Genomic DNA, 26,836 nt, shown 5'->3' with positions numbered 1-26,836 from the left:
TGGAAATTCTAGGCTTGGTGGTAGGGGGTGACGACAAGATGGAGCCTAGAAACAGACTTGCAGCTCAGGGACTTGCCTCTCACCCCAGGGCCTTTGGGTGAGGGGCTGGGGGAGTGGAGGAATTGGGGTGAGGAGGTGGAGAACATGTCGCCCCCATTCCTATATGACCGTGGACTGTGGGAACTTTTGTATATGCCCAGGCTTAGCCAAGCCTCCCCATGGCCCGTGAGGGAGCCAGACAGGGTCTATCAGCTCCATTGTACAGAGGAGTAAACTGAGGCTAGGAGAAGTACTCCCCAAGGCCAGCAGCTAACACGCATCAGGGCTGGAGCTTCCGGGGTCTAGGCATCCTGCCCAGCCCCGCTGTGCAGCCCATGGGCCCCAGGCTCACTACCTCTCCAGGCTTCCACAGCAACGCCTCTTGGGGTCTAAAACTTCCTAACCCCTGCGTGGAGGGAGGGTGGGTGAGCACACGGTGCGGGAACTCTGTTCTCTTCCTCAGTAGAGGAAAATATAGTGTGAATGTTTTCAAGGTCATCCAGGCACTGAGCTACTGACATGGGACTTTCTATTGATTACCATTGATAATAGAAATTTATTGGGTATCTACGAGATACCCAGATGGTGTCACTCATACTAAATCATTGACTTCTTGGCTACTTTGCACGGTAAGTATTCTCGGCCTCATTTGAGAGACAAGGAAACTGGGGCTAAGAAAAAATCGTCAAGATTCCCAAGCAATCACCATGAACTGGTCCTGTTCTAAACATGTAGAAAGTCATTTAATCCTTACAGCAACCTCTCTATGAAATAAAGACCAATGCTATTCCCATTTTACAGAGCAGGAAACTGAGTCAAAGGTTAAGAGGGTTGACCAAGGCTGCAAAGCTGGTAGGCAGAGCAGCCAGCATTCAAAACCAGGCCATCTAGGTCTGGAGCCTGCCCTCCCACCCCCCAGGTTGGAGCTGTTGAGTAGCTTGCTTGAGGTCACCGAGTTATAGATGACAAAGCTGAGATTCGAACCCAGGTCTGTAGATTTGAAACGGCTAACGCTCGTGCCAAACTATGTTCCAGATCGTCATTGACCACTTTACCCATCCCGCCTCCCAGGCCCCCGGAGTTAGAGAATTGAACTTCGAGTTGGAAGAACTTTTAGGTTAGTCTTAGCTTGGGCAGGATCCCACAGACTGGGGGCTTACACAACAGCCATTTACTCTCACAGCTCTGGAGGCTGGCAGGCCACATCAGGGGCCAGCGTGGTCAGTAAGAGCCCCCTTCTTGCTGTGTTGACACATGGCAGGGAGAGAGGGAGCCACCTCGCCGGGGTCTCTTCTCATCCCCGGGGCTCTATTCCCATCATGGGGGCCCCCCTAACCTGACCAGATGACCTGGACCCTCAAAGGCCCCACCTCCAAACACCAGCACATTAGGGGTTAGGACTTCAACACAGGAATTTTTGAGGACACATTTCAGCCCATAGCAAGGTCACAGATGGTTTTGTCCTTCTGGTGAGGACACTGAGTCGGGGAGGGGCTGTGAGTGGCCTGAAGTCGCTCTGTGAGGAGTGGTAGGCAGGCCCCGCCCTCCAGACTTATGCGCACTGTCCAGAAGGGGCCCACCCGAGACCACACTCACCTGTATCTCTCTCCTCCTTCCAGACGGAGCCTGTGGCTGGTGAGGCCGCCGAGCAGGGCCAGGCCGGGCCCTGCCCGCAAGGACGCCCAAGCCCTTTGCCGGCCCCTGCGCCGGGGAGCCCGCCAGGCTCTCCTGCTGGCACTGCCATGACTTCGGAGCCCACATCGCCCCCGGTCGTGCCCCCACTCCACTCTCCCAAGTCCCCTGTCTGGCCCACCTTCCCCTTCCACCGGGAGGGCAGCAGGGTCTGGGAGAGGGGCAGTGTCTCATCTCGGGACCTGCCCAGTCCCCTGCCCACCAAACGGACCAGGACATATTCAGCGTGAGTACCTGCCCCTCGCCCGGGTCCCAGTGCTTTCCCCAGAACAGGGCTCCAGGCCCAGCTTGCTCAGCCCCATCCTTCTCCAACCCGTTATCCTCACTCGAGGACAGGGGAGCTGTGTATGGACCTTCCAGTAACTGCAAGTGTTCATTCATTCATTCATTCTACAAAGATTTATCGAGCTCCTGACAAAGGATGAATAGGACAAAGTCTCAGCCTGTGGGCTGCTTACAGGCCAGAGGGAATTTGTCCAGCATTCACTACCACCAGGCAGGGTTGGGGGGAGGACCCAGCCTTGGCCATCGGGGAAGATGATGAGTTTGGAAGATGTATCAGTGAAGGAGGAAGCTGAGGTTCTGAGCCGATGGAACAGCCTGGGCAAAAGCTGAAGCACGGGGCTGACCTTTGGCGCGGGGTGGGCAGGCTGGAGGGAGACCAGCCCTGGGCCTTTGGGGTAGGTTACCAGGTGGGATCAAATGGGGGAGAGGGTTTGTGGGAGCCGCAGGGAGACTGACTTGGCTCGGCCAAAGCAGGAGTTTCTGGTGGTAAGTGCTGATTCTTCTCTGTGTCCAACTCAAGGCGAGGTACGGAGCAGATGCCTAATAAACGATGAATGAACGGATGATGACAAATGAGTGAATAGGATATCACTGCTTCTGGAGATAGTGAGCTCCCCATTTCGGGAGGTATTTAAGCCTAGGTTGGACATTTTTCACTCAGAAATCTTTCAGCAGGAATCCATGTAAGCCCGAACTACCTCGGGGGGAGGGTGCTGTGCAGAGACAGGGGCTCTGACTGGGAGTCAGGAGACCCACTTGCTGTGTGCCCTGAGAGAACCAGTTCCCCTCTCTGGGCCCCAGTCTCCTTATCTGTCGAACGGGATGAGAGGACTAAGCTGGTGTAACTGTGTGTGGTTTGGGGCCTGGGGAGGGTTTCCCAGAGCCCTGAGGCAGGCTCCACAGGCAGGGCCCAGAAGGGCTGGGGGGGGTCCAGGGAGGGGGGCTCCCCAGGCCACAACTCCAACCCCCCTACCCTATCCTCAGGACAGCCCGTGCCTCGGCTGGCCCCGTGTTCAAGGGCGTCTGCAAGCAGTTCTCACGCTCACAGGGCCACGGCTTCATCACCCCCGAGAACGGGTCCGAGGACATCTTCGTGCACGTGTCTGAGTGAGTCCCTCTCGCCTCCCCATTCAGGGCTGGGCACCTGCTGTAGGGTCCCCAGCAGTGCCTCAGGACACGCCTCTCCCCTCACTGGCTGAGCTCTGTGTTCTGGCACCGGTCTCTTCCTCTCAGTATGGGCTGAGGGCAAGTGGAAGGAGGTGGGCTGGGGCCAGGTGGGGAGGGGGCACTCAGACCCCAGAAGCCCCAGGAACCACTGACCGAGCCCTGGGACGCTGTCTCAGCATCACGGGGGCTGAGAGGGCCGGGACAGCCCCCAGCCCTAACGCCAGGCATGAGCTGGGGAGGTCAGTGGGCTTTTCTAAGCCTCAGAGAACTCCCTGCGCCCTCTCCCATCTCACTCAGTCCCCAAACAACACAGAGGAAGGGACTGTTGATTCCCATTTTACAGATGAGAGAGCTGAGGCTCTGAGAAGGGAGGCTGGCCCAGGCTCCCGGCCTAGCTAGGCCCAGGGCTGGGCCACCATCAGGCCAGGCCGCAGCGGGTGTCGGGGGAGCGGGGCCTGCCGCTGGGCTGATGCCCCTCTCCTGCCCACCAGCATCGAGGGGGAGTACGTGCCAGTGGAAGGCGACGAGGTGACCTACAAGATGTGCCCCATCCCGCCCAAGAACCAGAAGTTCCAGGCCGTGGAGGTGGTGCTTACCCAGCTGGCCCCACACACTCCCCACGAGACGTGGTCGGGCCAGGTCGTGGGCTCCTAGGCTGGGTGGCTCACGTGCCGGCCGCCGGGTTGGGGGAGCCACATAGGGAGGACAAGTGGCAGCTGGCTCTGTGCCCCACTGCACTGGCTAACCCAGTGGCCTCAGTGTGCACATCTGTCTGTCTGTCTGTGCTTGTGGCCGTGAGCATGTGCCTCCATCCACCCCATGACCTGTGACTGTTGTGTGAGCTGGACTGACGGGGAGGCCACTAGACCCGCCTTCTCGGGTTGTCTGCTCTCCATCCTTCCCCCTACCACACACCACAGGACCCTCTCACCTCCTGCCCACCCATCCACATGTCCACTGAGCCTCTGATGCCTGCATCAGGCCTGGGGCTGGGAGGCAGGGGGCACCAGTGGGTCCCCTGCCTGTACAAGCTTGCCCCGCCGCCTCGGCCCCAGACCTGGCCTGGGGACCAGACTCTGCTTGTGCTCCTTACACCTCCCACTCTGGGCCAGGTCTCCCACTGTGGCCTGGACCCCCTACCCCAGAAGCCAGGCCAGTGAGGGCTTTGGGGTGGCCTCCTAGCCTTTGGCAGGGGAAGAGGGCAAAATGTGGAGGCAGACAGACCCCTCCCCGCTCCATGGCCCAGTCTTCCTCCTCTCCTCTCAGCACACAGGAGAGGCAGGAAGAGGGGCCTGGGGGCAGAAGGCAGTTTGGGGACTCCAGTTTTGCCGGCCACAGTCCCTCCTCCTTGGCCTGGCAATGGCTCTGTGAACCCCAAACTGAGGCCATGTCCCCTTCCCTGGGCTGTGCTGCCTCCACCAGAGGGTTGGAGCCCGTCTCCCCCAGCCTGGATGGAGCCATCTCCTTTGCTGACTCAGACCCCACTGATGCTCTGCCAGTACTCAGCCACAACGGCTGCTGAGGCCCCAGTGATGGATGGACACACAGCCAGGCAAGGGCACTCACAAGGACGGCTCTCAGTTTGGGAGCCCACCAGCCCTGCAGCCCCTTTGCTGGACCCTCTTCTCAAAGCTGCGAGATTGCGGCTCCCACTGGCCCCCAACAGGCCAGTGGCTGAGGTGTGGTCCCTATCTTGTCTGTCCCTTAAGATGTGTGTGTGTGTGTGTCTCTGTCTGCATTCACTCTTGGGTGGGGGGTTGGCCTAGCCTGGGAGGCCAGGAAGGAGGGCCAGCGTCTAGCCCCTCTGAACCACCATACTCCCTTCCATAGAACGCATCACCTGACAGGGGGAGAAACGAGGTTGAAGAGAGGGCCTGCCAGGGACAGTGACCCTTAGGTGACCCAGTCTGTGAGTAAAACTGGGGGCTCAGATGCCCAGGATGAGGAGATCACTGACTGTCAGGAGGATCCCTGGCTCTGTAGGTGCCCCAAGGTCCCAGGTAGAGATCAGCTGTGCATCAGATGTACATCCCACCCCTGCCCCAGTCCCCGACCAGAGGCTGGGAGCCCAGAGTTGCTGAGATGTGCTGACCAGCCCCCCAAAACTGAGAATGGCCCAGCCTGATGCCCCACTCTGGGCTGGGTCTACTCCAGTAAGGCCTGAGGGCTTTCCCCTGAGGACCCCCTGGCCTCCTTGGTGCAGGTTAACTGCTGGGAGCCCCCCAAGACCCCCTCCTGTGAGTAGGTCCCTGTTTTAGGCACTAGTCAGGAGGTACGATGTAGTAACGTCAGCCCTGGGCTGCCGGGGGTGGCAGAGGGGCACCAGCGCCCCTCCTTGCTCACAGCCCCGCAGTGTCCAGTCAGAACTCCTCCTGAGACCCCAGCCACCCAGACGGCCCCATCCTTCCTAACACTGGCAATAAACCCTCAACTGTGACTCAGCCTGGCCCAGAGCTGCCTCTGTCCGTCTGGGTCCTGGGGGAAGGGGCTGGGGGAGGACGCCCCAAACCAGCCCTTGTTGGGGGCTTCAATGGCCTACCCTCTTTGACCGAGTCAAAGCCTTCCTGTGTGACCTACAGCAAGTCCTTGCCATCTGTGCCTGTTTCCTCATCTGCAAAGTGGTGGCTGTAACAGCATCTGTGACTGGGTCTGACTATGCATTCAGAAGGGTTTGACGCCATACCTTGTTCCGGGAACTTTAATATTCGTGAGATAAAGTTCTCGCCATTTGCACCTTCCCCACTGCTCTGCATCCCATCTGGGCCCGGCAGGCAGGGCGGGCGCCATCTCGTCCCAGCACTCGCACACGCCTCCTCCCCAAGTAGACAGGACCCTGTCCTGTTCAGAAATACAAGCAGCAGCAGTAGCCAGGGCCATCGGGGTGAAGGACGGAGCCAGTTCCATGAGGGACGGACTGGCTGGGGGTAGTCGTCCACACAGACCCTGGGAATATCAAGGTGGGCCTTGCAGCAGGTAACACGAGGCAGGCATCCTGGGGCCCGGCTACCCGGCCCAATGCCAGGGCCAGGGGCTTTCTTTAGGCCTGGACGGAGCTCTCTGGAAGTCCTGAGGGGCCGATATGGCTGTGGTCATGCCTCGTGGGCTGTCTCTGGGAAAAAGATCTCGCGGCATCGTTGTACTGTGTCCTGAGGGGAGACCACACTGTGGCCGACGGTCCGGGGGTCAGCGTAGATCTCGAAGTCATTCCCACCCTGCACACAGAGGAAAAGCAGAGAAGGCACATAGATAGGTGGTGCCTCGAAGAGGTTCCCAGGGTTGGGGCCCAGCAGCCACCGGACATGGGGCACCCTGGCTACACTGGCTGCTACAGAGCTGCCCCTCCTCCTACCCCCTTAGAACCACCAGGAAGCCCACCTTCTCAGCCTTCACCAGATCTGCCCTGACTTGCTGTGTGACATGCCGCAAGTGTCCAGCCAGCTCTGGGCCCTAGCCTTCCAATCTGTGTAATGGGGCTGGAGAGCACTGGCTGTTTCTGGGAGTCTCCCAGGAGGACTATTCTGTCGCCCTGTGTCCTGGCCTTGACCTGGGGGGGACTTTGGGTGGGAGGGACTGGGTTGAGCCACACTCACGGGGCTGGTCTCATTCCCAAAGAAGTGGATGGTGTCGAAGCTGTCCTGGTCTAGGCTGTCCAGGCAGTAGCGCTTGTCCCAGCCCTCAGGGAAGACATCAAAGCTGATCATGCCTCCTGCGGGGGGCAGACAGAGGGGCGACTCGCTGGGTGGGCTTGGGCAAGGGCCTTCGTTCATTTATTCATTCGACAACCCTTGAATGCCTACTTAGAGCCAGGCACACAACAGGGCACAGACTCAGGATCATGGGAGTTACAATCCAGGGGGATCACAGGCGGTGAACAGATCAGACCACCGCAGAGCATACAAGTCAAAGGGGTGGGGGAGGGGAGCCCCACAGTCAGTATGATCAGAGAAGACCTCTCCGAGGGGGTGACACCGAGCCGAGGCCTGAGCCAGAGTGGCGATGGCTGGGGAACAGAGTTCCAGGCTCTGGCACAGCAAGTACAGTCCCCAAGGCAGGGAAGGGCGTGGCATGTCCCAGCACAGAGAAGGCTGGGAGAGGGCATACAGGCCCTGGGGCCCAGGGTTTCAGCAGAAGCGTGAGGAGGAGCCTCTGGAGAGCTGTGAGCAGGGGTGTGACATGGTCTGTTCTGTAAGGATCCCTCTGGGCACCATGGCGAATGGACTGGAGGACGAGGTGGCAGTGGGAGACCAGCTGCGTTGGAGTTAGCTGGAGCCTGGGGTGGGGCTGCTGGCAGTGGAGGTGTGAGCAATGGTCGGATTCCAGAAGCGTCCTGGACATAGGGCCCTAGGACTTGCTGGTAGACTGGACTTGGGAAGGGGTGAGGGAGATGCTCAAGGGAGACTGGTTTGTGGCCTGAGCAACTGGCTGGGCAGCAGGGCGTGGACGGGGTTTAGGTGGAAGCCTGGGGGCCCTGTAACGTACTGAGTCCCTGCCTGCCTGGGCTCAGCCTGCCCTGCTGTGCCGAGGGGCGGGAGGGGTCTTCAAAGATGCTGGGGAGTGCAGCCTGGCCTTGGGAAGGGGAGGGGGTCCGAGCACAGAGGCCCGGGGTGGGCCCCTGGGCCAGGCCTCTGAGGCCCTCTGCGAGTAGACTCACCTCGGGAGAACCTCAGCCCTTTGCCGGCAAACTCTGTTTCCAGGGCTTCCACGAACTTCTCCCGGATCTTCTCCTTCTGCAGAAGGGAGGACAGACGGAGGGTCAGAGGGCTGCTGTGTGCCGGGCCCTGTGCTGGGCACACAACTTGTGTCAGCTCACTAAGTCTTCCGGCGGAGAACATGACCCCCACCTTACAGATGAGGAAACTGAGGCTCAGAGAGGGGCTGTGCCTTGTTCAAGGTGACCCAGCCTTAGTGGCAGAGCCAGGGCCTAAATCCAGAAGGTCCGTGACGAACTCAGTGCCAGATCCTGCCAACGGGGGTGTGGACGGGGTGTTCTGGAGCAGGGCTTGGAGTAGAGGCTTGAGGAGGGAAGTCTCGGGGAGGGGAGAGTCTGAGTCCCAAGTCCCAGCATCTACCTCAGGGCAGGGCTCAGCCCAGCTCAATGCAGCAAACCATGGCTCAGACTCCAGAAATGAGCACGAGGAGCCAAGAGCACGGGAGACCTGTGAAGAAGCGGCAGTGAGTGCTCAGAGAGGTCAGCAGGAGCCCTGGTGCAGCCACAGCACCAACCATGCAGCGACGACGTGCGTTTGCTGAGCACCTCCTCTGGGCAGGGGGCTGTCTGGGCTGGGGGACTCAGCAGTACCCAGGAGTCCCTGGCCCCTGGCCCTCTGGGCAGGACCTTGAAGTCTGCAGCATCTCTATAAACACGGAGCAAGGAACGTTTACTCACTAGCCTGGCCCTGAGGAGGCCACAGAGGGGAACAGCCATGGCCGGCCTGGAGGGGTACCCGAGTCGGTTGCCGTGCTAACGGGGGCCAGCGCCACAGGAGCAGATGGCTGACTCAGCGCAGGCTCACTGTGGCCCAGGTACGGAGCGGGCAGTCTGGATGCGGCCAAAGTGGGAGTGAGAGCTCGGCAGGATGAGCAGCTCACAGAGGGCCTGGAGGCCAGCTGGGGAGTTTGGACACATCCTGGGGGACCAAGATCCACTGAGGATTTTGGAGCATGAGAGTGGAGTGGAATGCCTAGTGCTGAGTTTTAGTCAGTCAGAGTTGGTAGGACTGGAATGGAAAGGCGGGTGGTAGCCAGCAGTTCGGAGCCAACAGAAGTGCTCCAGAGAGGATACGAGCTATAAAGCCAGATGACTCAGCCTGAGATACAAAGGCAGGCGGCCTGTCTTCCCGGCCTGGCTGCTGTGATTCCTGGCCGTGTGACCATCGGCAAATCACCTGACTTCTCTGAGCCTATTTCCTGGGCTAAAGGATGGAGGAGTAGTGAATGACCCCTGCCTGCCTCCCTCTCACGGAAAAGCAGAGATGAGGGATGTGAGCCCCCTGCCAGCCTTGGCCTTGCCCTCTTAGCAGGCAGGTGGGCCCCCAGGGAGGCCAGAGTCCCCGCCAGAGGCCACTCTGTTGGCCCAGGGTTAGAGCTAAGGGTGCCCCAAGTGCTGAATAAATGTTCCCACATGGCCCAGGATGGCTGTACCTTCTGTCTCTGGAGAACCAGGCTGGTCACTGGACAGCCCCACGTGCCAAGTCCAGCCTCAGCAGGGACCAGCACTGTGACCTCGAGCTGGTCACTTACCCTGCGGCCTCAGTGTCCTCATCAACGGAACGGGACTACCCATCCTCAGGTTTGAGGGACTGAAGGAGAGTAAAGCGCTGGCATGGGATCTGGACCAGTGTAGGGCACAGACCAGGAGGCTCACGCTCTTCTCCAAAACCAGAACGGGGTGGACAAGAACCAAAAAGACAAGAGAAGACCCTGGGGGCAGTGGGAGGAGTCAGTGTGTGCAGACTCCACTGGCCCAGCCCTCATCACAGCCCATGAGACGGAACCATGACTGCCCCTACCTCACAGATGAGAAAACAGAGGCACAGTGGTGAGGCCACTTTTCCAGGTTATTTGGCAAGTAGGAGGTGGAGCTGGGACTGGAAACTGGGGTGGCCTGAGAAGAGCCCCCTCTCCATTGTGTGTGGGAGGGGGTTTGCTGCCAAGGGTCAGTCTTAACCACTCCAACCAGAAAAGTCTCCATGCCTGTGGCATTGCCTACTCTAAGCCTTGGGGCACAGGGTGGGAGTGGGGGTGGGGGTCAGTGAATCAGGAGGTGTCACTAAGAGTCCCACTCACCCTCAGGGAAGCATCAGAGGGCAGCAGGCGGAGTCTGAAGTTCAAACGTTTGCTCTGCAACCAATTTCCTGTGTGACCTTGGGCAAGTCACTTCCCCTCTCTGAGCCTCAGTTCCTTCATTCATAAAATGGGCATTCTACCACCTATGTCATTCATGCACAAGTATTTCTTGAGCACTTGCTATGTATCAGCCATGTGTTGGGCAGAGGGGACCCATCAATGAAGAGCCACAGAAATCCCGGCCCTAAGGAACCTATAGCTTTGCTGGAGGAACCAAACACTAACCACGATTTAAAAATAGGTCATAAGGGTATCAGAGGGTGGCGATGGCTGCTGGGGAGAAATAACACAGAGGTGAGGAGCGGGAGGTGCAAGGGGTACAACGTGAACTGCAATGCCCAGAGGAGGCCCACTGAGAAGGTGGCATCTGAGCAGATGTGAAGGAGGTGAGAGGATGAGCTGTGTCAGAGGGCACTGTGTTTGGGGCAGAAGGGACAGCCCTGAAGTGGGAAACAGTCTGCCATCTCTAGAGTCAGCAAGGATGACGTGGCTGCAGCAGAGAGAGGAAAGGGGAGAGCAGAAGGTCAGGTGAGAGAGCAGGATGGACACGGGTCAGCGTGAAAAGGTTGGCTGGCTGGACTCCTCCATCCCTGAGAGGGAGGCGGCGGGCGGTGGGGACGACAAGCAAAACGCACGTCAAGGTTTAGCAGGGGCAGCACATTCAAAGGCGACGGGGACCTTGGGATGCTCTAAGAACAGATGCACAGGGAGAAGTTCAAGGGATGGGCTTGAACCAGGCAGACCCCTCAGGGCAGGGGCACCACGGGAGGGGGCTGCAACAGTGTCCAGTTGTCAAGGGGAGCCATGGAAGGACTCAAGCAGGGAGCAGACAGGGCAGATGTGCTTTAAAGGTTCTCAATGGCACTGCAGCAGAACAGACTGGCAAGTTTTATCAGGGTGGGAGGGAGACACACACAGGCGAACAGATCTGAAACCAGCCCTGGAGGCTCCATCAGTAGGAATTACCGTTGGACCCTATGTGGGTGGGGAGGTGGAAATGATGCCCTAGGTGTTGGCTTAGATAAGCAGGTGCTGGTGGTGCTGGTCACCAAGGGAGGGAAACCAGCAGTGTTGGACAGATGCAGAAATGTCTACAACCAGGGCATACGGTAGGTGTCCAAAAGGGTATGGGTTGAAACAGAACACCGCCCACCATCAATACATTTCACTGGTGAGAAAATAAAGGCTCAGAGAGGTTGAGTGACTGAGGTCCTACAGCCTAAGGTTGCACAGTTGGTGGCACCTTGTCCAGCTCGGAGAACTCGATTCGCTCCTCCAGGGTACAGCTCCGGCCGATGGGCGAGATGTTCAGCATGCCATTCCGGAACTCGATGAAAGTTCCGCTGGTGGTGATGGAAGTGGGAGGGAGAGGAGGGAGCCAAAGAGAAGGAGAATCACCCTGAATTTAAATCCAGCCCTGTCTGAGACCATAGCCTCCTGGGACTTCACAGGGAACAGGGATCCACCCACCAATAAACCAGGGTTCATGCATCTCCAGGTTCCACCTGAGACCCGCCCCTTTCCTCCCTCAGGCCTAGGGTTGGGAGGAGGGGCTGGACACGGGCTAGGTGGCATCTCACCGCTTCTTGGGCAGTCTGAGCAGGGCCATGTAGCGGAGGCAGAAGTTGATGAGGTCCTGTAGCAGTTCCTCCCCCAGGTGGTTCTGGATGGTCTGGGCAAGAAACGCATGGCTCTGAGTGTGGTGGGCACGGCGCCCCTTCCCCAGCCCAGGACAGAAGGCACCCACAGACTGTCCCCCTGTGGAAAACTGTCCCAGGCTAATGCCCTGGGGGGCACTGACCTGCTTGGAGAGCAGTCGACCATGCTTATACTGCACCGTCCCATTCTCAGCAAACACATAATCGAAATTCTCGATGACTTCAGGGCCATGTAGCAGCCAGGGGAGAAAGAAAGAGCATGAGACCAGGTACCCAGAGCCAAGGAGAGAGATGAAGCCCACTCTCCTTGGTTTGGCCTTCAAAGGCATGAGTTCCACCCTGAACCTACTTTTCCAGCCTCCTCTCCTTCTGCAGCTTTGGTTTTTTACAAACAAACAAGCCAGTCACACCTCTGGGTCTTTGCTTATGCAGGTCCTTCTGCCTGTAACCCCTCCCCTCCGCTCCCCGCTCCACTCCTCCTCCACGATCCAGCTCTCTCCTCTGGAAGCCTCCCAGGACTCCCCGGCAGAGGGTGTCGTTTCTGCTCTGTGCTCCCTCAGCTCCTCTGTACAGGGGCTTCCGTTTTGTTTTACGGCTTCCATCACCGCGTTCTCAAGGCTGGTTGCATGCGGAAGTTTTCAGCTCTGGCTGCCACAAGTGGCATGAGTGGGCGGGAGTGAGGAGGTGCAGGGAGCACAGCCGGGAGGCTGGTGCGGGGCCCAGGTGGGAGGGCTCGATCACCTGGACAGTGGCGGGGCGGTGGAGATGGAGACATGCATGCAAAGGGAAATATTTCTGGACTCAATGATGGAATGAACAAGGGGGTGGGGAAAGGGAAAAGTCATGGAAGTTTCTGGTTGGAAGAACTGGAGGCATTTGCCTCAAATGAACTGAGACCAGGAACTCAGCTGAGAACAGGGGCTCTGGGTCCAAACAGCTTCCTGGGTGACTTCAGAATCCTCCTCTCTTAAATGGGATAATCAGGCCCACCCTAAAATGTGGTTATGAGGATGAAACGAAAGGAAGTTAATGCGTGGTCATTTCCAAAAATGGTAGCTATTATTGATTATGCCCACTTGAAGATGAGGAAATCAAGACTCAGCAGGGAGAACTGAGAATGTAAACTATGTAAGGACAGGATTCTGCCTGCTTCGTTACCTGCTGTCTCTCCAAAGCCTGGCACAGAGCCTGGCACACGGTAGGAGCTCACTAAACGTGTGTTGAATCAGGAAGGGAAACATCTGGCTATTCCTCCCACATCCCAGAAGCAGGACTGGGTCTTTGAAGGCACAGTGGTCCAGGGATCTCCTGAACTCCTCACTCCCTCCATTTGCACCCCGACAAGGAACTGGCTCAGGCCCTCTCCTCCTACCTTCGTCCCCGTCTCCCAGCTGCTCAGCAATCTTAGAGTAGTCGGAGCCACCCACCACACCGATCTGCACCCTGCTTCGCAGTTTCTGCAGGAAGGCAGCCACCTCAGGGTCAATTTTCTGCAGGGGGGTGAAGAAGCACAGGATTCTGCTTGGCAGCATGTCTGGGACCCCCACTTAGCCCTCAATCAGTACTCAGAACCCAGGGAGCCCACGTTCCACCTGGATCTGAGGCACTTTAAGGTTTAGAACCCAGACGTCAAATTAGATGCACTTGGTTTCAAACTCTCGCTCAAGTCCCTCAAGAGTAGGATGATTTTGAGCAAATGGCTTTGCCTTTCTTTGCCTTAGCTGTTCCATCTGGAAAATGGGGATCAGAGTGGAGGTTACTCATAGGATTAAATGAGACAGTGCATCCAAAGAGCTTGGAAATGAACAAGTAATTCACTGGTGACTGATCAGGTGAAGGGATTCCCCACTAAGGAAACGTAAACTAATGAGTTATAATCTAAGTTTTCCAACATTCAGATATTCAAAGCTGACCTCTAGAGTGGACAACGATGTTGGGCAAACAGGCCCGCTCAACTGCTACGGTCAGAGTGTACACTGTACGGCCACTTTGGGGGCAATCGGAAAGATCTATTAAAACTTAAAATGTATGTGCCTTCTCACCCAGAATTTCCACTTCTCTTGCCCAGGTGTACATGGAGGTTCCTTGGGTCTGTAACAGTGAAAAACTGCAAACAACTTATATGCTTGTCAATCAGAGAACGGCACATGCCTGCTCTGAACTGCTATACTGTGGTTACACGGAATAAGGCAAGCCTGTGCTTCCAACATGGGAGAGTCCCAGACGTGCTGTCAATTGTCAAAAGCAAGTTGCAGGGAGGCACATACAGTATGATATCCCTTATTTAAAAACAAAACTAAACAATGCTTAATATTTCCTCTGGGCAAACAGATTCGGCTAAAGGTCTGGAAAGCCACAGGAAGCAACCACAGAACTTTGGGGAGGGGGCCAGGCCTGGAATCCTGACGTGGTCAGAGGGGATTTTAGCCTTCTCTGTTTTCATTCTTACAAGGGAATGTGTTCATGAATATGCGTATAATTAAAAATTAACTTTTAAAAAGCGCTAAGGACAGGGCCTGGCTGGTGGACAGCAGTAACACTGCTCTGGTTCAGGCTATTGGGTTAGTGGAGCAAAGGATCAGAGAGAGAAGGGTGGGGCTGTGCCTAGACCCTGCCACCCTCCCTCCACTGTCCTCTGCCTCCCATCCCTGAGGACCCTGGGAGCAGCTGGAAGGCAGAGGGACCTGATTCCTCCCTGTGCCCCCAGGGCCCTCCCACAGGGGAGGGGATGGGGCATTCAGGACCTAAGAGGGGAGGCTAAGACCTGGGTTCCCATCAGCCTCTGCCTTGCAACCCAACCCTACTGGCTCCCTGCTCCAGGAGATTCCCCTGTTGGTCCTGGGGGCCCCAGACTGGAGGGTGGAATACCCTCAGGGTGGGCAAGAAAGAGGCCTGCTGATCTTTGCACCCAGTTGGTGAGCGTGGGTCTGGGGGCTCATCCTGGCTGAGATCCAAAGGGAGAAAAACTGAGTGTGGAGCAGACGTTGGAGGATCAACACAGTGAGATGCCTTTAGAAGGAAACTGCACTCCCAGGCTCCCTGTGCCACAGTATCCTCACTGTGACCAGACTAGGCCCGAGGCCGCTGGCCTCCAGGTGAGCAGAGCCCATAAACTCAACCGAAAAGATACAGAAGCCCTCCCTCCCTCTATGACAGGGGGTGGGAGGTAAAGTGGGGAGGGGCTTGAGAAACTAGACGCCGGCGCAGGCCTGCAAAGGTCAGCGGGATGGCTCCAAGACCCCGTGCCTCCCACCAGAAGGCGACTCTGACGCTTGGGTGCGCTCAGACCCTGTCTGGCACCACAAGGGCTACCGGCGCGCCCTAGGGCTGAACTGGGGTGGGAGCCCGGGCTGGGGAGGCGGGGGCGTCCCGGAGCCAGGCCTTGGCGTGTGGAAGCCTGGGGCTGGGGAGAGGAGCGAGGCCCCCGCTCGCAGCCTCCTCCCTCCAGAATCCGACCCAGTCCCGCCGCTCCGGGGCAGAACGTGGGCGCAGACGCGTGGGGGCTGTGACGTGGGGGCCCGGATCCCCATCACTCCCAGCAGGCGGCCCCAGGCAGTGAGGGGCCGGGTACCAGGGCATCCCACGCTCGGTCCCGGGGATTCAGGGGTCACGTCGCTGCAGGCGCCACATTCCGCCTCGGGGCGTCCGCGCGACACTCCCGATGGGAGCTTCCGAACGTCGGGGCCCTACCTGGCGAGCGGGCGTGAGGGTCCCGTCCACGTCAAAGAGGCAGAGGACGCGCTCCTTCCTGCGGGCGCCCTCAGCGGCGACCGCCATGGCTGCAGCTCAGCGCCGGGCAGAGTCGCAGGAGGCGGCCGCCGGAGCCGCGTCGGGAGGACGCCAGATGGGGTGGGGCCTGGGGGCGGGGCCGGCAGGCGGGCCGGATTGCGCCAAACGGAGGGGCGGGGCCAGTGCGTCATCTTGGCGGGAGAGGGGTTGATTCTCATTGCACCAGGCGGAGAAGGGGCATGGCATAGGGCGGGGCAGAGCCCGGCCCCATTCCGCCTGCTGGTCCCAAACCAGACTGAGGCGGAAAGTGAGGCATAGAACCCGGAGGAACGGGGAGGGACTAGATGGGTACTCTGGCGGGGTGATTCTGATTGCATCTGGCCAAGGAGGGGCTGGACGCGGGCAGGGCCTCGAACCCGCAGTGCAGTGCCGGGTGGGGCGAGGGCGGGACTCAGAGAGCCCGGGCCGTGTCCGCCCGCCATCGGTCACTACTTGACTCACCTCCTGCCCGCTATACCTTTGCCCTACAAATCTTGAGCTTTAAGAAATCTCCAGATAGCCTTTGCTCAAGCTCTGGACTTTGCCAGTTGGCCTTCCCAGACTCTTACTCCTCCTGCTGCCGTTCTGTCCACCCCATGAGGCCCAGCTCACGGTCCACCTCCTTTGAGAAACCTTCCTGGATCCTTCTCCTAACAACTATTTAACCATCACGTTGACTTTGGAGTCAGTTCCAGGTTGTTTCCCCAGTTCCACGGCTATGTGATTTTGGACAAGTCACTTCACCTCTCTGAGGCTTTGTGTCTCCATCTGTGAAATGGGAAGAACACCACCTACCTTGTAGGGTTGCTTTGCATGTGAAAAGAAAAACTGAACGTAGAAGAGCCCGCATGGTACCTGGCACAGGACAGGCCCACTCCAAAGGAGAATTTCTATAGATGTGCTTGAGATTAAACAGCTGTTGCCTGTCAAAAGTCTTAAAAATGTGCAGAACTTTTGAGCCAGCAATTCAACTTTTAGAAAATAAGAAGGGGCCGGCCTGGTGGTGCAGCGGTTAAGTGCGCACATACCGCTTCTCAGCGGCTCGGGGTTTGCTGGTTCAGATCCCGGGGTGCGGAAATGGAACCGCTTGGCACGCCATGCTGTGGTAGGCGTCCCACATATAAAGTAGAGGAAGATGGGCAGGAATGTTAGCTCAGGGCCAGTCTTGCTCAGCAAAAAGAGGAGGACTGGCAGTAGTTAGCTCAGGGCTAGTCTTCCTCGAAGAAAAAAAAAAAAAGAAGAAAAGGAAAAAAGTTGGAGATTGGTTAGATTAACTATGGTCCATCTATAAATGAAGTGGTGTGAAGCCATAAACATCTGTGTTGTAGAATATTTAACGGAAAAAGCATGATCCCATTTTGGTGGATAAGTAGCAGGCTGACTCTGGGTGTTGGTATTATGGTGAATTTCAAGTTCTTCCCCTCCTTGGAAATGTATTGACTGCAGCTTGCTGTTCTCCAGGATTCTCGATTTCTTCCTGCTTCCATACTGCCAGGGCCAAAGGCCCATGTCTGCCTCCCTCTGTGCTCCCAGGGGTTGCCCTTCTGCTGGAGGTTGTGCTTGGGTGGGCATTTTTGCTGCATCCACCATCCTTGTTCTGATGCCTGTGATCAACTCAGGCCGTTTTGGTGATACAGAGACACAACCACACACCTACAGAGTGGCGCTGCTGTGCACAATGCTTGTGATAGGCCTGTTTGCTTCTGTCTTGGGAGCTGCGGTGCCCTGGGGAGATCACTGGAGGCAGAGTCAGGAGACCTGCAGTTTGTTCCCTGCTAACTATTAGGACTTGGAGAGACCTCCTTCCCTCACTGGACCTCAGTTTCTTTATCTGTATAATGGGGATGTAATCCCCACATGAAAGGAACATGAAGGGAGATAGGAATAACTGATATTTAGTGATCCCTTACTGTGTGCCAGCCATCAGACTGGACAGTTGACCACAAATCTTCATTCACTCCCAAAGCAGCTCTAGGAGGTCTTATTGTCTCCACTTGGTGAAGAAAAAGGAAAAGGATGTGCCCAAGGCTGCAGAGAGCACCTCGGAGGCCGGCAGGGCTGAGACTGGGGTGAGCTGGGTAAGGTGAGGTACTTGCCACAGGAAGAAAACTGAAGAGGACACCAAAAAGCTCAGTAATCAAAATGAATAGTGATGAAGATCAAGGCTGCCCCAGGGAGAGAAGCCCAAGGCATCCTGCCCTACAGACCAATCTACATCATCCTCCAGGAAGCACAGGACGCCCTGAACTGATCTGACCTGATTTGTATCCAAAGTTATAGGACCACCCAATAACCCGGACCCCACCTGCACTGATACCATTTTAACGACGTTTTTACATGATCTTTCCTTTGTCTTGTAAAGAAATAACACACATACCTAGGCCTCATAAATTTAGCCCTGCCCTCAACCCATGTTTGCAGCTCTTCACCACCCATGGGCCCTGTCCCCATGCTCCTCCATGCTAGTCTCTGAGTAAAGGAGCTCTAACACTAGACCTTGAGAGTCCAAGAAATCTTTCTTTCGCCTCCTTGGCTCACCGAGCCCACGTCATTTTTTCTGGGGGCCTGTACTGGGATCTTGCTTCACTGGCTTGTGAGCTAAAGTTCTGGTAAGTGCACTTTTCTTCCTTGTGCCTTCCTTTTTTTCAAGGATGGATTTAAATTCACTTCTTCATTGGGAACCTTCTCGGACAGCTGTATGAATCCACGTTTGCTGCCCATGGCCTCTCTGTGGGCAAAACATGGCATTCAGCTTGAAGAAAATCAGTACCTTAAGCCCGAGGGTGATGAAGAATGAATTTATCCATTCCTTCCTAATCCTGTCTCTAATATATAAATTTTACATGGGCACAGGTTGACCACTTAAGTCATTAGGATGGTCGCCAATCTCCAAGACTCCCGTGGCAGGCTTCTTTTCCTAAGGCTGGATTGGAATCCCTCCCTCTGGCTCCTCACCACACTCTGAGCTGTGGGAAAGTCCCAATCGGGACTCCAGTTCAAGGAAAGTACCAAACTCTAACCTTCGGTTGAGTATGGGAACCCCTTCTTGGGAGAACGGCTCCAGGATGCCATTCAGTAGAATGTCCCCTAGACCAGTGGAAAATTCTTCACTGTTTATCTCTATTCTTCTTTTATCTCTGGGACCATTCACCAGGCACCTATTACTGCCAGGCATAATAGGGAAGATATACAGGGATGCAATGCAGGGGACGCCCTGTCACCCCTTGCTATAGGAACCCCACAGGAGGACCAATGGGTAGGATGCTGCCCTAGGCTCAGGGGGGATTTGAAGGTAATGGACCCTTTTCTTTCATTTCTCTTGAAGTTACAGTGACCATTTTGGGTTCCTTTTGAGCTTTGCAACCGAGAAATGAGGAATCTTTAAAGAGTCAAAGGCTGCACCCCTGGGAGCCCCCGCTCTGGTTTCTGGGCCTGATCCCCTCCCAGCGACCCTAAGTGGGGTGCCCTCTCTTGGCGGTTGATTCATTGAGTATTTTGGGTGCCTACTGAGTCGGTTGTGAGGATAGGAGACCTGTGATTTATTCTGCGAACTGTCCTGCTGGGTTTGTGTGTCCCGGCATGGGAACTGTTGTGTGACCCTTGATAATCCTTGGGAAGAGGCCATGAGGGCGAGGCCTGATCTCTTCTTTTCCTTTCTTTGTCTGTCTCATTTGTCACCTCCTCTGTTGTCAGCAAGTTGAGGTTAAGGTCAGGCTGGACCTGAGCAGAACCTGGACCTTCTGTAAAATTGAAAACTTGAAATCCTTTTGCCAGGGACTTAACTCTCAACCCTGGTGCTGGGAGCCCCAGCCCCCAGCCAGCTCTAGGCCTTTGCCTCTTGCCTCCCTGGCTCGCCTTGTGCTGGCTCAGGGACTAAGTGCCCGGGCTGAGCGGGATTTGACTAAATCTTTTAACTATATTGATGGCTGCAGTCGGGCTCTGCATCCTTCTCCAGCAGCTGTCAGTTGGACACTGTCTTTACTGCCATGGGGAACACCCCAAGCATACCCAGAGACTCACCCTTTGGGTACATTTTAACTAATTGGAAACACTTTCAATTGGATGGGTTATGCCCTAGAAACTGCATCATGGAGAAAACTTGAGGGGTTTCTCTGTGCCTTAGTGATGTCGTTGGACAGGTAGATCAACCTAGAATGTCATTTGAGTTGCAACCCAGTTTCTGAGCAATCAACAGCAACCATCCTCGGGAAATCCTTGTAAGGCTGGAAAAGCAGCTCTAGAGGTGGTTCCGCTTCCACCCATTTCCCTTCTCTCAGAGAGCTTGCAAATCCTCTGGGGACTACCTAGCCCATCACTAATTCCTAAGACTGAAGAAAGAAAAGGGAAAAAGGAAAAAACAGCCATAAGCGTGCCCTTGCCAAAAAATCTAGCATCTTAAATGTTTTCTCCACAAATATTAGTAAAAAGGCTGAAAACAAAATTTGGATTCATAACTGGTGAGCTTTGGCAGTAATTTTTAAAACAACAGCTGGGGAGACTCTGTGTATGTGTGTCTATATGTATGTCACATGTGTGGGATATTTTACCTCTGGATGGTATGGCCAAAATTAAGGGCTCTGTTTAATTGGCTTAAAGTAAGCGCTTACATAAATTCTAAATGTAGTAGAAATTAACCCAATATCTTTCAAGTTAACATGATGTGAATTAACCTTTGGTAAATGAAAGCTTGTTTAAGTTTGTTGGTTTGATTGAAATAGGCGTGTTCTCAGAATTGTCAGTATTTGGATATGATGCAGACATGTAGCCTGGTTTTACTGACCAAATAAGCTCACGTTGTCTGTTAGAAATTTGTCAGCAAAATAACAGCTTTAAATGATAGCTAATTTTGTTTAATGTCTCCTGAAGTTTTTGTGGGTAATCCGAACATAAGTGTTGGAAATAAATGATTTAAATAGATAAAAATGGGTAAGAGTTTGTGCATACAATAATTATGTTTTATGGCCTGTATACCTGGGGTAAAAAACAGCTTCCAAATTCTTTTTGGTAACTTAAAACTTTAGAGTTTGGCCAAGTTAATTTAAACGATAAAAATCTGTTGAGTATCCGGGTCATTTTTGGATAGAATGGAACACTGAAACATTATTGCTGAACATGTCTAAGTTTATCTACTTTTGGCTTATTGCAGAGAGGCTAGAGGATGTCTGAGTCTATTAGTAAACACGCCTTGTGTTTTGTTACTATGAAGTAATGTGTTTCTAGAAATTATGAAGTGTTTAGAATGCCAATATAAAAGATAATTCATAATTGCTTACCTTTTTAGTTTTTACTAGGATCCGTAAGGGTTAAAAATTCTAATTAATATATGTAATTAAAGCTACTGGAAATTAATAAGAAAAATAGCTCTGTATACAAGGAAGTTAAAATGTATGTCTCCAGTAAAGAAGGTATAAAGAATGGAACTATTTTTGTTTGTTGGGTTAAGGAAGATCAATTTGTCCTAAAGTACTAGAAAGGAAGAAAGAAAGCATGGGACAAATTCTGAATGTAAAAAGAAAGTCTTAGGGGCCGGCCCAGTGGCACAGCGGTTAAGTGCACACTCTGCTTCGGTGGCCCGGGGTTCGCTGGTTGGGATCCCGGGTGCAGACATGGCACTACTTGGCAAGCCATGCTGTGGTAGGTGTCCCACATATAAAGCAGAGGAAGATGGGCACAGATGTTATCTCAGGGCCAATCTTCCTCAGCAAAAAAGAGGAGGATTGGCGGCAGATGTTAGCTCAGGGCTAATCTCCCTCAGAAAAAAAAATAGAATTCCTAGGAGCTGGTTAAATGCAGATACCTGGGCCCTACCCCTGGTGCTGGGATCTGGAAGCTGTAGGAGGGCCCCACAGGGCAGGACAGGTTTTTGTCTCCTATGGGTTGGGTCCACCTTTCCAAAGACAAAGATCAGCTCCTGACCATAGCACACCTATGCCTTAGACCTGAGGGAACTCATTTCCTTACAAATATCTTTCATAGTCTCTTCCTGAATTCTCACCATGACCCATTTCACAGACCAGAAGACACTGAAACCCAGAGAGCGGAAGTGAATTGCCTTGAGGCGCAGACCCTTGAGGACCAGATGGGGTAGCCTTTGTGGCCAATAGTATGTCCCTTTAAGAGGGAGGCTCATCCCTGGCAACTGGTGCTCAGATGGGGCCCTGGGGAAGCCCTGGGGAGAGCCAGCAGCAGGACTGGGGAGCCGGGACTGGGAGGACTGGCAGAGGGATGTTTCCAGAGCACCAAAGGAAGCCAGGCCGGAAGGCAGGGGGCCTGAGACTCCAGCCTGGCAGGACACTGCTCAGGAAGGAAGACTCTGGACTCTTGTGGGCCAGACAGCTGGCTGAAGTTTGGAGGTTACTGACTTCCGTGTTTGGTTTGGGCAGTGTAGCTCCTACCTGGGCATTTCGCTTACTTTTGCCAAGAATCCTCTGAGGTGAGTACTCTTCTACTCAATTTCCAGAAGTAGGTACTGACACCAGAGAGGTGAAGTGGTCTTCCCAGGGTCACACAGCACAATCAGGATTTGCATAGTTGTGTTCCCTTAAAGCCCATGCTTTTCCCTGGCCCCTTGGTGGAAAGCCAAGTGTCATTGTGTTGCTGAGTAAATATAGGGGCTTATTGACCCTCTTTTTCCCTACCTGGAGTGTGATCTTCTGAGAGTGGGCAGTCCTAGCCCAAGGGGCAGCCTCAGTGTAGTGAGGGGACAGTCAGACTGACAGTTCCTGGGGCTGCCCCTCCCTAGCCAGGTGACCTTGGGCAGGTCCCTCCCACTCTCTGAGCCTGTTCCTCATCTATAAATGGGGCCTCCACTGCCAGCCTCTCTGGGCTGTCAGGAAGATGAGGGCTGCGCGGAAGAAGATGTGCTTAAAGGGGCTCTGCGAAGAACAAGTCCAGGCTGGTTGCTGGTTTTAATTCTGTCTTGGTTCAGGGGCAGTCACTGGATGGAGGTTGGGGAGACTGTGGATGTTGGCTGTTATTTCTCGTTTTTCAAAATGCCTGCAGTGCTTTCATTGCTTTCACAATAAACAAGTCCATTGAATTTAAACAAGCTGAAGGACACATGCTCAGAGGTGGTTTTTGCAGAGGGTAGAGGCTGTTGCTGGGTTGGTATGGCCCCCCCTTGGGGCTCCCTCAGCCAAAGTCAGTGGGGACAGGGATGGCTCTCCCTCCCCCAGCACCTGGTGTTCGTGATCTCTTCCAGTTAGGGCTTAGCCCTAGGATGGTGAGAACTTGGGCAAGTCACTCCTCACCTCTCACCCAGGGGTGCGGAGAGGAGTCCTGCTGAGAGGGGCCTGAGAGACTATCTGACCCAGAGTGGGTGTTTTTGTTTTTGCTGAAGAAGACTGGCCCTGAGCTAACATCTGTTGCCAATCTTTCTCTTTTTGCTTGAGGAAGATTGTCCCTGAGCTAACATCTGTGCTGATATCCCTCTATTTTGTATGTGGGATGCTGCCACAGCATGGCTTGATGAGCTACGTGTATGTCCATGCCTGGGATCTGAACTGGTGAACCCAGGACTGCTGAAGCGGGGCATGCCAACTTAAACACTACGCCATGGGGCCAGCCCCCTGACCCACAGTTTTCATTCTACAAATGAAGGAACTGAGGCTCAGGGAGGGGAAGGCCTTGATCAAAGTATCTGAGTGAGAGGCTCAATCCAGATGGGTCCATATCCAAGTCCAGGGTTTTTTATGACCTGCCCTCCCCCTCAGTGTCAGCCCCACCAGGACTGAACCTGTGGACTGATTTACTCAGATATGCCTGCTCTGTGCCAAGCCCTGTCCCGGGTGCTGGGCACTCCGGTGATCCCAGCTGGGCCCTACCCTTGGAGAGGGCCCCAGCTGGTGGGAGCGTTCAGACAGGCACCCACGGGAGAGAGGGGGCCGCTCTGGGGGAGGGAGAGGTCAGGCTTTGTAGAGGAAATGCTGGCACTAGGCCTTTAGCGCTGAGTGAGGGGTTGCTCTGAGGATAGGCAGGGAGAGGGGATCCAGGTCCAGCAAACGGTAAATGGGGGGCAGGAAGTCGAAACCTCCTGCAGTGCTAGGGACCTGCACTTGCAGCAGGGAGTGGGGGTGGAGAGGTCTGGGGACAAGTTTGAGAAGGGCCTTGATAAATGTGAGACAAGGAGCTTGACTATTTACCCGTGAGCTTTTGGGGGGCCACGGAGGAGCTGAGGTGTATGGGGAGCAGAGCGTGCTCATGTGACCTGGGTCGGGTACCAGAGACAAGCCGAGTTTGGTGGTGGGCAAGGCCGCCCGAGCCCACAGCACCACCTGGTGTCCATCAGTCTCACTGCAGCATGACCCTGCCCGGCCTCTCAAGCTGGGGAAACGGTGGGACAGACATCTCTGCAAGGGACTCCAGGCTCCCAGGCAAACTTGTGAACCAGGACCAGTCCCAGAAACTCTGTCCCCTTCCAAAGCAGCCAGGCTCCGTGGTCAAGGACTCACATTCAGTGATGTGCCAGACTCCTACTAGGTTCTTCGCCTGCCTTCTCAGGCCAGGGCCCCTATGCAAGTGCAAGGAGACATGGGTCTCGTGGTCCAGCCTGCCAGCCTGGGCAGGCATCCTCTTATACCATCATCCCACTCCAGAGCAGGTCCCACCTCCATGAGCACGTCTGTGATGAGCGGCCTACTCTTACCTAACAGCTCCCTCAGTCTTTGGGGGACTTTGCTGGAATGATGTCTCCTTAGAGCTTCCTCTGTCACCACCACCAGCACCACCACTCCCCCCTCCATGGTTCTCCTCCCACCTTGCTGGGCTGTACAGATCTTCACTACCAGGTACCACACAGCATGTCTATCACGTGTGTCTTCGAATCCACAGAGACGTTTACAAGGATGTTCACTAAATGTTAACATCTCTTAGGATGATGGAATTTTTGGTGACTTTTTCCTCTCATCTTTGTACTTTTATTGGCTGCTTACATTTTCTAGATCTGTATTATCCTTATACTCACGTGAAAGCACAAAAAAATTACTTTCACTTGGAAAAAAACAAATTAAGAAATCTAAGCACACCCAAATCAGAGCTGGAGTAGCCCAGTAAAAGCTCGCAGGAGCCAGGCAAGCGGCTGATGGTGGCTCTGCAGTCCCCAGAGCTGTGGCCGTCTCATGTTTTGCAGGGGAGGTTGTTCTTCCCCACACTCTAAGCTCCTGGGGCGCAGGGACCAAAACAATTTCCAGGGCCTCTTCTCAGCTCCGGGCACATAAGAGATGCACAACACACCTCACCTCTTGCCTGACAACTACATTGCCCTCCTCCCTGGTTTTCTGCTGCCCCCTCACCCCCAGTCTGTTCTCAGCATAGCAAATCGATCATGTCGTTCATTCTTTGACCTACAAGGCCGTGCACCGTCAGGCCCACCAGCCTCTCCAACCTCAATACTTCCCACCACCCTCTTGCTCTGGAAGTCCAGCCACTCTGGCCTCCTTTCAGTCCCTCCACCATTCTTTTTTTTTTTTTTTTGGTGGCAGAGAAGGGCATTTATTAAGTGATAAGCTAGCAAATTGGAAGATGGGGGACGAGCATCCTAAAGAACCATCTTAAGGAGGGGCGCAGAATCTTGAAGCAGTTATATAGGCCAGTGGGTCATAGCGGAGGGAGATAGGAATGTTGCCCCTCTGGTGTTACACTGGGAGTCACGGCACCAGATCTTTCAGTCGTCAGTGATGATGGCTGTCAGCACAGACTCTCTGTTTGGGGGTCATCACATTCACGCTGTGATTGATGATACAGTGCTCATTCTCTCTCTCAAGTTCCTGACTCCAAGATTCATATCTTCTCCAGCCATCTTCTGTTTTAATCCAACTCCATCCAGACCTCCTCCAGTCCTGACCCAAAAATGACATAGTTCTCCTGGAGTGCGGCCACCTCAGGGCCCTGATGCTGGCAACACAGAGTTTATTGCCCCCTCCATCATTCTTTGCACTTGCTGCTCCCTCTCCCTGGAAAGTTCTTCCCTTAGATCTGTGCTCTGTCATTCAGGTCTCAGATTAAACATCACCTCATCACACAAGCCTTCCCCAACCTCCTAACACACATCCCCCTCACACATGATGCTGCCACCTGGTTTCATTTCTTCCCTAGCATCATTCCCACCTGAGATGACCGAACTTGTCTACCCTTTTGTCCCCCAGCTCGCCAGAATATAATCCCTGCCCAGGCAGGGGCCTGTTGGCCTGCTCTCCACTGTCCCCCTAGCACAGCGCCCAGGGCTGCTTCCTACAGTAGGCTCCCACGGAAATGAACTTACCCCAGGTTGACTTGCCATGAGTCACAAAGTCCAAGGGTAAAACATCCGTTTTCTGCCATTTCCTGCAGAAGCAGGCAGTGCATGTCTGCAGTATTGTCTTGTAAACTGTCCTCAGCAAAGAGGACTGGCCAGAGCCTCTGCACGAGCTGGCTCGCAGGAGTCCCCAGTCAGGAGCTGTTGAATGGACTCTGCCCTCTTGTCCTGACTCACTGAGCATTTAATCTGCGCCAAACACTGGGCACTTTACTCTCTTCAAAGCCACCCTGTGAGGGAGGTACCATATTCCCAGTTTTACAGATAAGATGACAAACAAGTGGCAAAGCTAGGACTTAAGCGTAGGCTGTGTGATCTCAGAGTAGGAATTCTTAAGGACTCCTGCCTCGGAACGTGTCAGCTCTTAGGAAGGAAATACATCAGGCAAAGCCACCTGCCCTGTCCTCTGGAGGACAGAATCTCTTGTTTTACTCTTAAGCTGGCACACTGGAAAGAGGAATGCCTCAATGATGGGGTCTTAGCAGTGTGGTGGCGAGAACATGGTTGGATTCAACGGCTCAGCCACCTGCCACCTAGATTAGTTTCTCTACACCTGTTTCCCCATCTATAAAATGGGACCAAGACCCACGTCTCAAGTCCGTTGTGTGTGAAAGTGCCTAGCACAGGCTGGGCTCATCGACAGCACTCAAAGGTTGACTGAACCTGCAGCAAAGCTGGTGTCAGGTAGTACCAGGGGCACTCAGAGCTGTCCACCTGCCCCAACACTTGTTCAGTGAGGCCATGGCAACATGGTGGGGAGAGATCCCTGAGGCCACAGACCCAGCCTATGGCCAACTGAAACTAGAAGTGAACACTTTCTGGGGAGGCCAGATGTCCCCTCATGGCCAAAGTCCTCAAGGGGAAGATCTCCTAAGTTGGAGCCTGCAGACCAGGCTTTTGACTCTCACTCCACCACCAGCCATGAGGTGACCTTGGGCAAGCAGTATTCTCTCTGGGTCCTTTCCCCATCTTTATAAACCAATGGTAAAAGTCATACATTCTTCCCTGCTTTTGTCACTCCTTATCGACAAGGTGTACAACCAAGCAAAGGTGGCATATCCAGACTCAGCAAAGTTAAGCTCAGAGGGAG

At 54.7% G+C, this 26,836-nt stretch overlaps 2 protein-coding genes across 6 annotated transcripts in view; one reads left to right on the top strand and one right to left on the bottom strand.

The window, feature by feature from the left end:
- CSDC2 (cold shock domain containing C2) overlaps positions 1-5,629 on the top strand; it is a 15,832-nt gene extending 10,203 nt beyond the window's left edge. Inside the window, exons 2-4 of the mRNA XM_046646336.1 lie at positions 1,659-1,957; positions 3,001-3,123; positions 3,675-5,629. Of these exons, the coding sequence (XP_046502292.1) occupies positions 1,782-1,957; positions 3,001-3,123; positions 3,675-3,837 (462 nt within the window). The 5' untranslated portion in view covers positions 1,659-1,781 and the 3' untranslated portion in view covers positions 3,838-5,629. The remainder of the gene's footprint in view (positions 1-1,658; positions 1,958-3,000; positions 3,124-3,674) is intronic.
- A 236-nt stretch (positions 5,630-5,865) lies between these two features.
- On the bottom strand, positions 5,866-15,529 carry PMM1 (phosphomannomutase 1). Of its 5 annotated transcripts, XM_046646334.1 has the most exons (10): positions 15,378-15,509; positions 13,280-13,417; positions 13,060-13,177; positions 11,831-12,678; positions 11,610-11,701; positions 11,273-11,372; positions 9,970-10,023; positions 7,835-7,910; positions 6,774-6,889; positions 5,867-6,395 (listed from the first exon to the last, which is right to left on the bottom strand). In XM_046646334.1, the coding sequence occupies exons 4-10, from the start codon at positions 12,014-12,016 to the stop codon at positions 6,273-6,275; spliced, it is 747 nt and encodes a 248-aa protein (XP_046502290.1). In that variant the 5' UTR covers positions 12,017-12,678; positions 13,060-13,177; positions 13,280-13,417; positions 15,378-15,509; the 3' UTR covers positions 5,867-6,272. The 5 variants fall into 5 exon arrangements, with proteins under 5 accessions (XP_046502287.1, XP_046502290.1, XP_046502289.1 ...); XM_046646331.1 differs by lacking the exon at positions 13,280-13,417 and having other exon boundaries at positions 5,866-6,395; positions 11,831-11,907; positions 15,378-15,529; XM_046646333.1 differs by lacking the exons at positions 9,970-10,023; positions 13,280-13,417 and having other exon boundaries at positions 11,831-11,907; positions 15,378-15,529.
- Between the last annotated feature and the right edge of the window lie 11,307 nt (positions 15,530-26,836).

The sequence above is a fragment of the Equus quagga genome, chromosome 19 (assembly GCF_021613505.1).
Source record: "Equus quagga isolate Etosha38 chromosome 19, UCLA_HA_Equagga_1.0, whole genome shotgun sequence".
Taxonomy (NCBI): domain Eukaryota; kingdom Metazoa; phylum Chordata; class Mammalia; order Perissodactyla; family Equidae; genus Equus; species Equus quagga.
The sequence above is the reverse complement of the archived record's forward strand: the minus strand, read 5'-3'. Positions and strand labels throughout refer to the sequence as shown.

Coding starts and splice junctions, on each gene's coding strand:
- PMM1 (XM_046646331.1), bottom strand. CDS start 15,464: ATGGCGGTCGCCGCTGAGGGCGCCCGCAGGAAGGAGCGCGTCCTCTGC. Junction 6,890..7,834: donor AGGGCTGAGGTTCTCCCGAG/GTGAGTCTACTC, acceptor TGCCCCCCGCAG/GAGGCATGATCAGCTTTGAT. Junction 6,396..6,773: donor TTGGGAATGAGACCAGCCCC/GTGAGTGTGGCT, acceptor CTCTGTGTGCAG/GGTGGGAATGACTTCGAGAT.